The following is a 17,401-nucleotide window of genomic DNA, read 5'->3' as shown; positions in this document are numbered from 1 at the left end:
CTTCAGAGCTAGTTGACTAACTAGAACTGAGTAAGTGTGAAGTATGTTCTTTTGCGTTTAAGAAGCGATCACCCGCATGCATGACCTCTTCTGTACCTGTGAAGCACGTCTTTTTTTTGAGGCGGCTCCAAAGAAGCTCCCCTGTTTAAGATCAAAAATGTTGCATTCTTTCAAGTATGAATATGCAAATTTATATTTAAGAACAACAATTATTGGTAGGTGTATATACTGTATGTATCTACTCTAGCAGAGTCGGCATTGTTACAGGGCATTTTATGCAAGACAAATGGAACAGCTTCATCAATTCTATTTCCTTGGTTATGAGAGAAATATACATTTTACATTTGTTGTAATGCTAAAACATAGCTTTCAGTGGTGTTGAAAACCTAAGGTAGGCTCTAAGATTGTTATATCTACCATTTGGCATCTCTTATTCAGATTTCCAGTAATTTTATTCCAGGAAAACTATTGTGTCCTGTTAGGAAAACATATTATTCATTGGTTCCCCTTGGCAGGCAGATACTCTTTCTTTGTGTTCATTCTGCACTATATTTTCATCTGAAACTGTGTGAAATAAAACTGGAATAGTAAAGTGAAGTTTCAGTATGACAGAAACAAAAATTATATATTTTAGTAATCTGCAGAACAGATTCCATTGTGCTCTTATTACGTAGTTTTTGCTTAGAAATACTCTTCAGTCTGTATCCTCCTACATACTCACTGGAAGCATTTTTAGTATTCCCTGTTAAATGTCCTTGAAAACTAATTTTTCCCATTCCCCTCTGTTATGTGCTTTTGCAGCTACCATTGCAGCAAACCTCACTTCTGTTCCTCCCACTCATTGGCAAAGCTTCTTCTCATTGATTTGCTTCTTTACCTTTCCTCTTTCATAATCTTAAGGATGACTGGAAACAAGAAGCTATTTGTTTCTTGGTTTGGGATATCTTAGACATTTTTCACACGTGGAATAACAAGAGTGATGAGTGAGTTTTTTCCCTGTTGCTTCTGGAAGTGACATTAAAGACAACATTCTCTGGGCACAACCCAGACGTTTGCAGCCCATATAGGAGATACCTACTGTCAACAGGACGTTCGTTTATTTCTCAGGCTTTGTCTTAAGCAAGTATCAGCAAAAACAAGATGTGAAGCAAATAAACAGTCCTAATGCAAATTCTGTTCTCTTGGGAACATTCAGCTTTTGGTTTTATTTCTCTGGATAGGGGTAATCATGAATATCATACACTATGTGTTCTGGGAGAAGCTGTAGATGAGAGTAAAATGTTTAAAAACGAAGAACAAAAATTTTTAAAATTAAAAGAAATCAGTGTTTTGAGTGTTTTTATATTTTATATTTCTAAAAGGAAAAAAATGACTCTCATAGTCTCTGTTGCCCCACCCTATTTTTCATAGACTGGTTTCCCGTTATTTCCAGCAGTTTTGGGGGTCACAAAGTAAATTTTTAAAAACTAATGATAAAAAAATTACATTCATAAAAGTCATTACCTCTCTGAAAAGGACAGGCTCTTTGTTTTTCTTGCCTAACATTTTATTACTAGGGATTCCTGCGTGACTTTACAATCTTTGTTCTTCAGAGTACATCTGCTCCTGCTGTTTTTTCACCACCTGAAATCATAATCATTTGTTTGTGACATCACAATTAGTTACTGTGAAGATGATTAGATTGTCACCAACAGATGACTATGATTTCAGATGGTAAATGAGCAGCAGGAACAGATGATCTCCTAAGGAACAAAGATACTTGATCTCATGTAATTGTTCTCAGTAGAAAACAGGCTATGAGAAAAAAAGCCAAGTAGATATTCAGAAAAGTTTCTTAAATCTGTAATGAGGAATTTCAGCATTTGTCCTTATATGGTCTTTCTGTAAGCCCTAATTGTATGGTTTTATTCAAATTTGTATTTTGAAACATCCTCTTCATCCTTTTTTGGGGGGAGGAATAAATGCAAAACAAATAATCAATTTATCAGCTTTAACATATGAATACATCTTTACTTCAGAGGAAATAAAATTTGTGCGAACTACATATTTCTGACACTCGGTGATTTTATAAAAACTTCTTTTAATAGTCCTCTGTAAATTTATTTTTCAACTAGGGATTTTGGTGAAGCCTTCCAGTAGCTAATTTAATACCTCTGTATTTCCATAAACAGTAACTGAAGCCAAAAGTTTGGGAGTAAAGGTTTGTATAGTACTTCAGATGTTTTTTATTGGAATTTGTCTGAGTTATATTTTGCTGAAATATTTATTTCCTTCTAGGGTATTTCAGAGATGACTTGCAGTGCATTGTGTGCATTTTCACTCACTGCTAAGTACTGCTGTTTCTTGAAAGATCCAAATTAGCATGTTTGTATGTAGTATGGGATTAGGGCACAACTCAGGTGTGCAAGACAATAACTGCAATTGATCCCCCTCCATTTTTTCATATCCCTCCTCTTGAGATTCTTTGATAGGTAATAAAAGGAATGAAAATTTTGTATCTTCAGATGTGAAGCCATCTTTGCTGAGTATAGATTATGATGTGTATTTGTACCATACCTAGAGTTTTAAACATACACCTAGAAAGTTGGGAGACTTGAATTCAGTTTCCTTCTTCACTAGAAAGAGACCACTCACAAGGTACAGAGTAATCTGGATAACAGCAGTCTTCTTGTGGAGATGCGTCTAATATCATTATGATTTGCAGACAGAGAATCAAGAATCAAATGTTGTCAAAGTGCAAAAATTCCCCAGAGAAAGCATGAGCTAAAGGAATCGTGACATTGCAGTCTGTCTATTGATTAAGGCATTTGTAAGTGAAGGTACGGTTATGTGTTCTGGTGTTTCGCGGGTGTTCTACACATACTATGTTCTTCATATTTTAGATGTAGGTTAAAAGAAAAAAAATGTTGTAAGCAACCTGTTGCCTGGTTCTTGAATAGTATGAATTGTGCATAAGTAAGAAATGCATAAGTACTCTTGGGCTGTGAGGGTTGTGGCTTGAATGCCCTCAGGCTGGGAAAGAACCCAAGCCTTAGCTTTCTTGGAGACTGCTTAACCATTAAGCTCTTAATGTATAAATGTATAAGAGGGAACAGCCACCGTGACAGTAGATAACTGGTTCTGTGGGTAGAGATCACTTCAGAGAAATTCAGCTTTTGCTTTTCCTAGTTCCCTGAATTTTCTGTATGAATTACATTTGTTTAAGGTTGCTTGTCTATTCCTTTGAAAAAATCTGCATGTGAAATAGCACCACAGAACTTTTTTTTTATGTTAACTGTTAATTTAAGAGTCTACGTAAGAAAATGACCTGCATCAGGCTTCTCTGTTCAGCCAAGCAAACTGAGCAGTATCCCACAATTAACCTCAATATTGTGTTTCTCTAAACACTTAGACTTTTCTGAAGTCTTTTCTCTATTTCCCACCTCCATCCTTTTTCTCACCTGGAACCCGCCAGCTACATCTCCGTCAGTCTAGGATGTCCTTGAAGAACTGAATCAATTGAACTGAGGCTTTACTGCTGTCAGAAGCAAGACGTAATTCTCCATTCTCTCCTTCATCCTCTTCCCTTACATTAAACATCTTACCCCTATGACTTCCACTCCCCACCGCTTTTTCCTCCTCTGATTTCATCTTCACTCATACCTATGCTGTGCTTGTTGATGTCCCCCTTGACCTTCTTAGCTTCAGCAACCTCTCTATCCTTGTCTCTTAGACTTTCTCATTCTTTCATCTCTTCTACATGCAGGTCATGCCTTCGTTTTCATCATCACAATTCTCATTCCCTTCTTAATCTGTTAATGAATAGTCTTGCCTGCACAGGTCACTCTCTGCTTGCACTTAGGCACTCTCCTAATTGCTTTATGCCCTCAAAGATCATTTTCTTGCTGTTTTTACAAGCACCTTGATCTGTCAGTTCACTAGTTTGATTTGCTTCTGCTCCAAAATTGCTGATCCTCTTTACTGAATGAATACTGTCCTTTATTCTACATTTATATCGGTTCTTTTCAGAACCTGATTCATCTTAATTGAAGCTTGCCTGATACATTGATACATTGTTGGAACCTTATGATGAAGATTTTTTTATGTAAAAATAATGTTGTAGATGTTTTGCCTGTGTCTATTAGAATATGTAATAGAATTTCCTGTAAAAATTCCCCATTACAAGCCATAAGTCTTATGTTTACCACAATTTTATGTTCCCAAGTAGAAGTAAAGCTGTGGAAGATTTCAAAGGACTTTCCTCACATGAGTTAGCACCAGCTTTTACATAAAACATATTTAAGTCTCATGTGATACTACAATTTCATTTTTGGCTATACAGAAAACTCTCCAGCAAAATTAAGGATACCAAGACCTGACTTCTTGAAGAACTAAATAGTATTTGCTTCAGTGCCATGGTTATTTTAAGGTTAAACAATGTAATATTTTAATGAGTGACTTTACATAACGTTGGTTTGTTTAAGGTCACACAGACAAGATTGTTTGATTGAAGGGCATTGTGTAATGACAAAACATTTTTTCATGTCTGAATATTGCAGTAGCTGGTGACTTAGAAATACCACAGATAGCTGTGGTAAGTAGATAATGATTGCATCTTGTTTCTTCCAGCCAAGATTGTGTGTAGACTATTACTGAGAACATAATGGCCATACTGTTTGCCTACTCAATTGTTTGATTGATGTTTTCTGAGTTCCTGCTGAGGTAATAAAAATTGAAAATATTCTAGTATATAAATAGGCTTTTATAATGAGTGGAGTATAGAAGGTAATTACTTTTTATGATAATATTTATATTTTTCAGTCTTGTTATTGAACTAGTTGTTTTTGAAAATTATCTTTTTTGCTCTCAGTGTATTTGTAATGGACCATATTCTAAGATAAGTTGAGAACCTGCCAGTTCTTTGGAGGAATTGTTGCATGTGGAAGTCCTCCATGCCTCTTCAGATTTTGTCCACTTTAACTTAAATAATAGTGAAGTGAGGGTTGAATTTGGGTCTAACTTTTCTTGCTTAATACTTTACTATAAATTTTTGCCGTTTATTTTCAGCAGCACAATATGGGAAGACTACTCAATGTGAATAAAGGTAGCACAATCTAAAGGAAAGCTGTTTGGTGGTTATTGATTGAGTTTTTTATTCAGTTCCAAAAATACTGATGATCTCCGTGAACAATCTTTTTTCACACAGTGTTGGGTTATTTCAAATATAAGGGTTTTAAACTTAATTTATGAGTATATTAGATACTGATTTATATCGTCACTCACTTGGCATCATTACACAAGACATGGAAGTACTCTTTCATGCTTTTGCCCCATACTATTGGTTTTAGTGCATGGAGGAGCATGTGCTTTACAGGAGTGTCAGGGGAAACCATACAGCAGCTGACCAGGCTTCTGACACACCATCAAGTATAGCTTTCCTGTAGGACAGATGTGAGCCCAGGGAGAAAGCTGTGGTTCTGCAAGAAAGAATAAAGCTGCGTTTTTGACCAAGTACACGAAGTGTCCTTGAAACATGAAAAGCCACTGAGTGACCTTGAAATAAGTCATTGAGCAAAGGCAGACGAAGAGTATCCCTACAGTGCTGATCCAGTAGAAAAGAGAAAATTAGGTGTGGATTAAATAAAAGAAACCTGATTTTGTAGGTCATCTTTTGGAGTTGAATGGCAAAATCAAAATCTTAGCTTTTAATGTTTTCTAGTCTTCCTGACAGAAATAGAAAATAGAAAATTGGATGCCGGTGTGGTGGTGTAGACACTTATGCTTATGAGTCTGCAGGCAACACTGTCATCAGAGAACTTTTTTAATTTGTCCACTCCTATGGGGTAACTCAACACTGTTCATGTGTCCAGCAAATTCCATTTTTGCAGAGTCTTACTACATTCAGGCTCTTGCAGTGATATTGTCAGCAGTTCTCCCTTCCCACTCCATTCCCCATGCACCAAGTCCTCTAGTGAGTTAGCTTTGTTTTCCATGAACTCTGGACTGAAGGTCCAAATGGTGGGGGATCCTTTTGTAGAAAGGTCCTCCTGTCCTCTCTGGCTGGGAGACCCTATGGAGAAGGGATTAGGGGTAAAAATAGCATGACTCCAACAGATCTTGTGAAGGCTGCCTCTTCTGCTCCTACTAGAAAAAGAAGTGGAATCAGAGCACAGATATACAGTCTAAGGGAAAAACTCATAAAGGATAAGCCATTTTGCATCTTATGGGATGCAAAAAAATCTTGGGATTTTCAGAGACTATAGGAGATTGTAAAACACTGCTAATAATTACTGCCAAGGATGAGTAAGACATGTTTTTCAAATGTTAACAATTACATTGCATAACTAGCCTGCATATTTTTGTAACACACTAGCCCACAGGTTTAAATAATATAAATGAAAATTATTTTAACATGTTTCATAAATGTACCTCTAAGTTATGTCCAGCAGAAGGTGCAGTGTTGTTGGTCTAAATAGTAGTATAGTTCCTCTGTGTTCCTCTCCTATGCTCTAACGCTTCTTGCACTGCAGTATTTCTTTGTCCTGTGTTTTGTTGTTTTTTGTTTGTTGTTTGTTTTTATTAAAGTGCTTGTTTGAAGAGTAATTATCATAATTTCTGAAGAGTTCTTTTGGTCTAACATTAATTTCTCTGTTGATGTCATACTTCTTGTCTTTTGATAACATCATTACCACAGTAACTAAGCTGTTACATATACATCCTTACAGAATTCAACAGAGCTGAAGTAAGCAGACAACAAAGGCATGATATTAAAAAAAAAAAATTCCTCAATAATACATTACAAGTAGATAATGAATTACAGTAAATACATGCCTGGTAGAAGTTTTAAAAGAGCAAGTTTTATTGGCTTTTTAAAGCAAGTTTCTAAGAAGCTCCATGAAACATAGGCCCTGAACATAAAATCTTAATAGCTTGCAACTATATTAATGTAATGTCTGCAATATTACATTACTTTGTTTCCAGATATAATCAATGATGGTAATATAATATCTGCTCTCAGAGCCAATGTATGATTTAAATTAATTATTGCTTATAAAGCACTTTGAAGTCTTTAGCTGAAAGGTGTTGCATAAGTGTAGAAGTACTATTATTAATTTAACATCAGCATTACAGTAAAGTCAGTACTTTAGGAGCATTTGCTATACTGTGCTCACTATCTTTTTATTCATCATATGCTGCATATTAGTTATTTTAACATTTAGAAAGCTTAGTAATCTGGAAGTATTCCAAACCATTGTTCCAGACAGCAGTTAGATATTTGGGTGGATCATGTAAAAACAGTGAAATGGCTGAGAAAGCATGTAAAATGTTTGTTTTAAGTAATATTACATCAATGGAACAGACATCTGCAGTACTGGAAATCATTTTAAACTTCTTGAAACTTTTTTTTAAGTTAATGTTGCATGATCTTTTTCTAAACTTGTTTTTTTTGGGGGGGGGAGAAGTAATATTTATTTTAAACAAGTATATTGTTTCATGTTCTGTTCAATTTTGATTTCTGATTCTCAAATATTTGTCAGAAATCAGATTTACAGTGGGCCAGGTCTTAAGATGTGCCAAACACCTGCCACTCAGTGTCATTGTTGCTGTTTGCTTTTGTAACCTAACATCAACATCCATAGTATCTATTTTAATTTTCATTCATCTTGTCTTTTGTATAAGACCATTTAAAAGTGTGAGCAGTGATAGCCCTAGGAGACCATAGCCTCAGAAGAAGGGTATATTATCACTCTATTACATGGTGATTGTGTTCTATAGAATAATGCTGTGTGTTTATGCAGTTGCTGTTATCTACAAGGTTATATCCTGCATTGTCTGTAGGTGGAAAGGCACTTTAGGGACCCCGTCCTCCATTGTTCCCAACAGCACTGTTGTGAATTGGAGTAGTTGTACAAGGGAATAAAATGGTTTTGGCATTACTGCTCAGAGCCCAGCCAGACTCCACAGCTCCACAAAGGCAGTAGAGACAGCAAGCAGGTGGTAATGGAATGTCCAACTCTGCCTCTGTACAGGTGTGATGCTAGGTGCAACTGCAGGAACATTTCTCTCTGAAGCAGAGGTATTCATAAAGTAGAGCTTTATCCCCTAATTTGCATTGTCTTAACAGACAATTAATAACCACTCTCCAAACAAGTCATGCCTAACCCTGTAACCAGATCCTTCATGAAGCTTTATCGAACTTTGTGAAGGGTGTGAGCTGATGTTCCAACTATCTGAAAATACTGTTAATTTAAAGCCAAATGTGTGAGTAAATCGATTAAAAGATTCACCTGTAAGTAGTTTGCTGAGTCAGCAGTGAGGAAATTCGATTTTCACCATGTAGTTGAAAATGAGGTTATTAATCACTAGTAATATCTTATGAGTCTTCTTTTTTTTTTTTTTTCAAGAATGCCAGTTGCACTATTAAGATTAGAGGAGTCCTTTGTAGTAAACTGAAAATCAATTCTCTTTGAATTTATTCTGCATTCTGAGGTGATTTTAGTATATACTGCAAATTAATTAAGCACTGGATCCCTTGATTTCTCTTGGGATAGCTAAATCAGTTAACAAATAGGTTTATCATTCTTAAAATAAAATGCCATATGGCTTGAGCTCACAGATGTTTTTTTCAGGTATATAAAAGAAGATCAAAGAGTGCTATTACTATGAAATTAAACATTTCAAGTTCGTTTTTGAGTTTAATAACAATGAGAGGTTTTCCTCTTATATTAACAAACTGGGTACTCATATTTCCAACAAATGCTGTATTGTTTTTGAAACTACCAAACTTCGTCCTTAATTCTGCACATTTTTATACGTAAGAATACCAGCAAAGCTCCTTAAGTATGTACTCACTCCTGTTTTTAAGGAGGCTTAGGGACAAGATGTTTTCTAAAAATATATTAACATTTTTGAAATGTAGAGAAATTACTCCTAATTTATGTCACTGGAAGTATTTGAATGTTTCCTGTAATTCACATGAATATATTCAATTTTTTTTTAACCTTAATTCCAGTTGATATTAATCACGACATGTACATACTTTCTTTGCTTGGCATGAATTTTGTCCAAGAAAAGTAACTATTTGCAGTCTATAGGATACTGTTTGTGCAGCTAAAAGTAGCAAAAATAGAAGAAGATTCCTCTTCATTGAAGAGCAGGCAGTCACGTAAGAGTCATTAGCTCAGCAACATGTGGCTGCAGGGCAATTTAAGATTACTTAAACACAGGCTGCTGTTGTAATTCAGCAAATGCTTTAAGCCAGCACTTGAGGCACTACAGCTACTGCAAGAAGCCATCCTGCCCTTCTTTTGCCTCCAAATCGCTCGTTCTCATGAGCATCACTGCATGGTTCTACAGGTGCTCATGCTGGCACATCTGATAGAGCAGCTGGAGAGTACAAACAACAGCTGTAGGTGGGAGAGGAAAGAAGTACTTCTGATGGTGGTAGTGCTGACATAGGCTAGCTTAAATTATTTGTCAAACAGCCTAAGTTGTTGTATCAGATAGGAGGCAGAAGATTGTAGTGAAATAATGGTTGTGCTGCTATTCTGCAGCAGCAGCTGTTCCTTATGGTTTGTAGATCTCAAAACGTTACTCGTTCATCTTTTCTATTCTGTGCTTGCCACAGTTTTCAAGTCCAGGAGTTTTTAACTACTTAAAAAGGCTGGTGGGAGAGGAAGAGAGCACTTGAGATCTGCTTTGTTTGTAAATAATTATTTGATTGCATTTACAGTTACTATGGAAAAAAAAAGATACTGCTTTTAAGTGCTTACTTTATTTACTAGTGAAAAGTATGTTAATGAAAATTGTCTATGTGCCAAGCCTATTCTAGGGTAATGAGGATGATCTTTGCTTTTACTTTCAGCACCAAAGGGAATACTCCATCTCTCTCCTGATGTTTACCAAGAGATGGAAGCAAGCCGCAACAAATCAGCCCCTGGTACCACTGTAAGCTATTTGTCGTCCAAAGAAATGAGCCAGACTTCTAGCTCTTTCTTCAGCATATCTCCTACAACAAATAGCACAGCTACAATTGCCAGGGAACTTCTCATGAATGGAACATCCCCAACTGCCGAAGCCATAGGTCTAAAAGGAATATCTCCTGCTTCCCCCTGTCCTGCAGTGCAGCCTTCAAAACAGCTGGAGTATTTGGCAAGGATTCAAGGCTTTCAGGTATGGGAGGGGGAAAATGAAGCTCTTCAGCCAGAGTCATAGCATTGCCATCAAGGTTTCACTCTTGCCCTCTTGAATGTGGGCATGCATGTAACTTATCTTGTAAAATTAGCTGGTGTCCAAGGCAGTTGCTGGGTCCAGGAGATACAACCCTACACCAATATACATGTCCCTCCTCTTTTTTGTTCCTTTCTACCATTCAATTTACTACAGGCCATCTTTTGCTCTGTTGTACTACAGGCCATCTTTCTCTCTGTTGTTTGATCTCCATAAAGAATTACAGGCTTAAATTATGCTTTTACTTGCACTTCTTTGAAAGTCTTCACCTCTTGGCATTAGAAGCTTTACATGCTGCTCTGAAATTGGTTTCTCCTTTAGACTCTGATCCAGAAGATACTGACGCACCACCTTAACTTTGCGTTTGTCTGCTGGGTTGGGTTGTTACAACCATTCCTCTGCTTTCCATCCTGCACCTGTTAGTTGTAACCTGTAGAACAGAGTTTCGATCAGAAGGTGCAACCTAAGAGCAGATTTGGTGGCAGAGCAATGCAGAATGTTTTGACATCAGAGTCAATACTAGAGAATGTAAGATATACTATGCTGGGTCAGCATATTAGTCCTGCAGCACTGATGACCTGCATCCAGCAATGGCAAATACCAGACATTTCATAGGACGGTGAAAACCTCTGTAGTGCATCTAGTCATTTCTGTAGTGTGGAAGATGGGGGAAAACCTCTTCCTGATCACCATTACATGCAAAATTACATGCATTTATGTAGTAGCTCATTTTACTGTGTTGCACCATCAGAGGATAGGACCAGCTATGTAGAAACATTCTTTTCCCTGTCTTAGGGGCTTTTTTGTTTGTTTGCTTGTTTTTGTTTGTTTTCTTTTTCAGAGTTAACGACTATTTCATTTGAAAAGTTGGCTTCCTATGTTCTAGCATGTGTAATTTGATCATGTAACCAAATTATGAAAATGGGAGGTTTCTGTTAGAATTTTTTGAATGCCTGATAATGATTTTTTTTTTTCATCAAAGCCCATGTAATTTACGAAGTATGCAGTTGCTGAAAGTGATTAAAAAGAGGTGGCTAGAATTCAAGAAATGGTGTCAGATGTACTATTGGCATAAGCACCATAGTTAAATTGCATTTACGGATGTCAGATATCACCAGTTGTGGATTTGACTTAACATTGTTTCTGTCTGAAATGTACATTCAGATTTCTTTTGGTCTTCATTTTTTAAATGTCGTTTTTGATTCACTAGTTTGAATTTCTCTTAATACAAGAAACAATAAAAGTCTAAGCCTCACAGTATGTAGAGTTAAGCTGCTAACAGGAATTCTTTTTTTTCTGAGTTCCACTTGTTACCTGCCTGCAGATGAATTCTGATGAAAAGAAATTCAATCCCTGATGTTTTCACTGCTTGCTTTCACATCTTGTCAGATTGCTTGTGTCTACTAGTAACACTTTATTTTCATAGAACCAATGCACAATTTATGTTATTGTTTTGATTCCTTCTTGCCTACAGTATGTGGTTACTGTAAAATGTTAGTTGTTTGTCGTGGTTTTTTTTTGTTTTGTTTTGTTTTCCCATGCTTTAATTCTAGTTGCCTGTGTAGAAATTGTTTTAAAGGGTCTTACCTTGCGCCAAAAATATAATCCGTTTCCTCCATAAACCAGACTACTACTTTTTACTTGGCCCTGATTCAAAATGAGAAGTTTGGTAGAGAATCTCTATTAACGACATATATATGTCTCTGTGTCTGTAACTGGTGGTTTTACATCATATTAACATGCTTTTTAACACCTTGCTCGAATGAGTGGTATTGATGTGAAACTCTGCCGCTGCTGGATCCCTGAGCTGAGGTGGAGCAGTGAACAGAATCTCTGTGGGAAATGGCTTAGTGGCCTGGCAGGTGCATATCACAGGTCTCTTCACCATTTCAGCCTAGAAAGCTCTTTGTGTTCAAGAGTTTAAAAGCCTATTTCTTTACAGGTTAACTTTCTCAGGCATATTTACTGAGTAGAAAACTACTGCATTTACAAACAGATAGCTTGTTTCTTGTTTCCTGAATGACCCAAAATGATTTTTAAATTGTTAGCATGTATTTGTATTCTGGTCCAGATGATAACCATAGTTTTGTCTTTCATTGAAGAACGTATACATTCTGTTCTGTTACAATGTATTTTTGAATTTTTAAAAAATCAATAAATACTCATATGATGTTTCATTTGTAAATGTAAAAAAAAATGTTATTTGCTTATTTGAATGTTTCTTGGAACTTCTTTAGCTGCAGGGGACACGTCTTTAAAATGTGATTATTTAATTTAAATTCTCCTAAACTGTTTGTATATGATCTCAGTCATGTTCTATTGTAAGCCCTTTATATTAAGTTATTTGGACCAATGTATGGAAAAGTACTAAAAAATTACATTTTTATGGTTTATGGTTTATTATTCTAAAGATATTTGTAATTGATAAGCAGCAGCTCAGTGTCACTGAAACACAGGTGTTTAGCTCGGATTCTTTCAAGGCCCAGGCTTCAAGTTACCAGTGGTAATTAAACAAAAATACTTCACAAGCAAGTCTGTACAAAGTCTGAATAGAGCATTTTTAGTGCTTGCTTCATATTTATGCATACAATCTACCAGTTAATTGTTCTGCAGGCTTTGCCAGGAGATTGTTTAAAGGAAAATTCAGCTTTGGTAAAATTGTTATTTTTAAGCGACTATGTGGTATTTTAGTTATAGTTTGGTAACTAGATTAGTTACAGTTATTTTTGGTGACTACGTCAGTGCAGTGAGTTATTCAGAGAGTTTGTTTAGGATGAAACATTTAGAGAAACTATTTACACACGAATAATTAGAGCCTCCAGTTGTGACTGATGCAAAACAAGAGTTGCAGGTAGTTTGTGTCCAGTAGGAAATCCCCCTGGGAGCTTCCATGAAGAGCAGATAGTAGAATTAAAAAGGCTGTGATGTCTCTGTGCTTGGCTGAAGCCACACTTGGCTTGCTGCATTGGCAGGTCTTTGGTATCTTGACTCATCTGTAGCGGCCAGGCCTCACACAGGGTGTCGTTTCCACTTCTTTTTGATTACAGTGGTTACAAATTTGATCTATTTATTTTTCTTCCCATGTCTGTTTACTGGTTAACTGTTCCATTTTATCTATTGATTGGTTTGCAAGTGGTACTGTTGGGCCTTTCTAAATGCTTTTCATTTTCTCATTTCCCCAGGTAGTGCAGGCATACCTTTCTGAGGGAGTACACGTACAGGAGAAGTCCTGCTGGATACCCTAGAGTGAGGTTTATCTGTGCCGCATGCATTTCAGCTTATGGTTTTGAATTGTAGGCAGAGGTGGGCCTCAACCAAATTTCCACACATGTATTGGGTTTGGTTGTGGTTTAACCCAGCAGGCAGCTCAGCACCACACAGCCGTTCGCTCTCTCCCCAAAAGCAGGATGGGAGAGAGAAATGGGGGGAAAAAAAGTACAAGCTCATGGGCTTGAGATAAAGACAGTTTAATAGGACAGAAAAGGAAGAGAAATAATAATAGTAGTAGTAAAAATAATAATAATATATACAAAGCAAATTATGCACAATACCCAAAATGATGCTTACCACCCACTGACCAATTCCCATCCCATCCTTGAGCAGTGTTAATCCCTTCCTCCCCAGCCAGCCACCCCATATTAATTGCTCAGCATGATGCCACACGGTGTGGGACATCCCTTTGGTCACTGATTCACCTGTCCTGGCTGTGTCCCCTCCCAGCTCCTGGTGCACCCCCAGGCTTCTCCCTGGCAGGACAGCACAAGGAGCTGGAAAGCCCTTGGCTTAGTGTAAGCACTGCTCTGAAACAATTAAAACATCAGTGTGTTATCAACATGATTCTCATCCTAAATCCAAAACACAGCACCATACCAGCTACTAGGAGGAAAATTAACTCCATCCTAGATGAAAATAGGACAATATCCACCCCTTATTCTGTACCATTTATGTCATGTTTGGGTCCCACACACACTGAGCTCAAACCTTACCCTACAGTAGCTTTAAACAAACCAAATACTCATTTCACTGTGTTGAAGGTTGGATTTGGAAATCAGCCTAGGAATGTTTGGATATCACTACTGAGACACTGAATTTAGACTTCACTGAATTTCAGGTTAAAAGTTTTGGACTGAGCTGTATGCAATTGCGAATTTATTGGAGCAGGACCGTAGGTCAAATTTTAAAAAGCACTTAAATACCTTTTTAAAAACTGACAGAGTCACTATGGATGCTAACTTTTAAGTTAAGTTGTAAGCCTGGCCAGCCTTCATAATGTTTGGCCAGTCTAGGCTCCTGTCCCACACCATTGAACTGTGGTTCACACCGTGTACTCATTGCCTGAGGTTAGTAATGCCTGTGCAATTTCTGCCCTGTACTGTGCTGGCTGATGCAGATATACCCAGGACTTTCTCATGTGCTTTGGATTGACCTTCTGGTGTGATTCATAATGTTGCTTTCCTTGGTGTCTGTTCTTACAGGAAGAGCAAAAAAGGGCAAGTCTGCTTGTTTCAGACTTAGTGTAGTATCTGAAGTAGTCATCAATTTTAGTTCAGGTCATGCTGTGACCACTTTGTGGGCTCTCTTCGTGGATTTAGCTGCAGCTGCTAAAGACTGTAGCACAGAATGGGCTTTTGGCTTCCAAAATAAAGAACAGTGACCTTCTCATCCATCCCTCCTGAGTATGCGAAGGTTTTTGAATCTTCCTAACCGTGTTAATGATAGTTAAAGAGTTCCTGGTCTTTTTAATAATAAAGAGTTTATATCTGAAGCCATTTCTTAAGGAGATCTCCGAGAGACCACCATGACAATCAAATCTGAGTTCACTGGAAATTCTTAATACAAAAGGAATGAGCAAGGGATTCAGCATTAAGCCTGAAGAAAATAATCAGGATATAAATTGTTATCACAACTTTCGTTTATATGTTCTTGAAACTTGATGCAGTGCCCTTTAGCTTCGTTCGTTAACATTTTGTTCCCAAGTATGACAACCCATTGGTGATGGATGAAATAACAAATTCAATTCAAAAGTTCTTTTCCAAAGCTGGTCACAATTAAGAAATGTTGCTCACTTAGTTTAATTAAAATTCATTGTTCTTCACTGGATAGAAGTGGGTTTCCTTTCATTAGTTTTTCTTCGTTACATGGCTTAGTGAAATATGTGTACTGAATTTGCTAGAGCTCCCTGGAAGAATTGACAATAGCTATTTTTCTCCTTCTTTCTTACCTTTCAAGCCGTTTTTTTAACCTCAGTAAAAACAACACTTCATTTTTTTTTTGAGTCTGATTTTGTCTCTTCTCACAGCAAGCAGAACGAGATCTCTGAATTAGCTCTGCATATTGCATGAATTCATTGGTATGGGTTGCAAGGTTTAGAGATAAAAAGCAAGCAGCTAAAAACCCCAAGCATTCCCTGTTGACTCCAGATTCAAATAGCTATAGTAGGAGTCGTTAGATATTTTTGTTGTTCTGGTGGCTAGGAATTGGGTGAAAGCAGTCTGAGAAATGCTGAGTATTGCAACTCATTCTCAGCAGAGTCATCCTGCTGAGGAGGCCTGTAGAAAAAAAAGAGATCAGTAATAATGCTGTCATGGAGGGGAAAGCTCTCCACAGAGGCCTTTGAAGCAGCATGCTGGAATGAAGTTTCATGGTTTCCCAGAAAATCAGTGGGCATTTCCTTTCTCTTTGTCTGATGCAGAGTACAGTATCTTCCCATCCTGAACGTCCTGTCCCAGTTTTTCAATATGATGATCTTCATTTTTGTTGTTTTCATTTTAATAGAATCATCTAAGTTGGAAAAGACCTTCGAGATCACCAAGCGCAACAGTCAACCTGACCTACCAAGTCCCATCACTAAGCCATGCCCTCAGTGCCATTCTTCTCGGGTTAGAAAGCAGCAGCTACTTCTCTTTGCTTCTTTCAGCCTTTCTCCTGGCTCACTGCTTTGCATAAGGTGACCCCCCTCACACACACTGTGCCATTCATCTCCACTCTTCCTCGGTAGTTATCTACTGAGCTTACTCTGCACAAGTTATAACTAGAAGTTAAATCATTTTGAGGTGATTTTGTTCAACTGACCATATATCTAGGGGCGAAATGAAGCTGAACCATGGTAAACTGGAATAAAACAAAAGCTTACCTTCAGTGAGTCGTGAATGCTGACATGATTTTCCTCAGAGACTCCCCCAGATCAGTTCTTAGGAAAAAAAAAAAAGTAAAATGTACTGTGTTTTAGGGGGGAGGATTCGATGTATTCAACCTATTAAAATGATTATAATTGCGATGATAGTGTTACTTAGTTGTCAGAGAAAGTACAAAGTTCCCTGCAGATGAATGAAAAGGTATGTTTTAGAAAGTGTCCCCATAAAGCCATTCATGAAGAGTATAGCAAGTGCTAAAAACTCAAATGTAAACCCAGGTGATCCTGTTCTGTCCTTGAGCCTGTCAGTTGTAGAAAGGTTTGCGGACATTGTCAGATTGGAGCTGGAGTTCAAGCAAATGGTCTGGTGCCAGTGAGTACAAAATTCTCACGGCTAGTTCAAATTGAGAAATATAAACAATAGTTAAAGGATGCTTTTGAAATTATAATATCTGTCTTTCTGGCATGATTAATGTAAAACAGATTTGCAGGCTATGTTGGCAAACTGATTTTATATAAATGCTTCTTTGAAGATAATCATATCTCCAAAAACCAGGACAAAATAGGATTTTAAAAAATGAAGGAAGGCCGTTAAAGCAATTAGTGCTCCATCCATATAAGTATTCATGAAACCCCTTGGAGCAGCTCAAGAATGTTGCTGTATGTTGTCAATACATGCTGCTGCAAAAGCCTTGGAATTGGGTTTTTTGGTTCCTGTCCCAGTTACTTTAGGTTTTAGTAAAGTTTATTGGCACTGTACTTGCTCGTTGGTCAGATCAGTTCCTGTAAAATGATGCGTGGAATGGTGTTGTGCTGTGTTGTCACTGGAAGCATCACAATCTGGCCTTTTGCAGATGGGTGGTATCTTCCTGTGTGTTTTCCTATGCCATGCTTGGTGGCCAGTACCAGAATCTCAGCAGCAGTGTTTGTCTCTTCCTGGCAGGAATTATAAACACCTATTGTAGAGATGGGTGACAAAGTTGTCATTATCTTAATTTCTGTCTCTTCTGAATACATATTTTTTTCTTCCCTAATGTGATGTTTGTGCTTTTACCAATT

The 17,401-nt window shown here is 37.3% G+C and overlaps 1 protein-coding gene across 4 annotated transcripts in view; it reads left to right on the top strand.

The window, feature by feature from the left end:
• The window catches only part of STAU2 (staufen double-stranded RNA binding protein 2), a 169,474-nt gene that overhangs the window by 76,344 nt on the left and 75,729 nt on the right, over positions 1 to 17,401 (top strand). For all 4 annotated transcript variants that reach the window (XM_068672105.1, XM_068672103.1, XM_068672104.1 and 1 more), the window contains exon 12: positions 9,845 to 10,152. In XM_068672105.1, the coding sequence (XP_068528206.1) occupies positions 9,845 to 10,152 (308 nt within the window). The remainder of the gene's footprint in view (positions 1 to 9,844; positions 10,153 to 17,401) is intronic.

This window comes from Anas acuta, chromosome 2 (genome assembly GCF_963932015.1).
Source record: "Anas acuta chromosome 2, bAnaAcu1.1, whole genome shotgun sequence".
Taxonomy (NCBI): domain Eukaryota; kingdom Metazoa; phylum Chordata; class Aves; order Anseriformes; family Anatidae; genus Anas; species Anas acuta.
The sequence above is the reverse complement of the archived record's forward strand: the minus strand, read 5'-3'. Positions and strand labels throughout refer to the sequence as shown.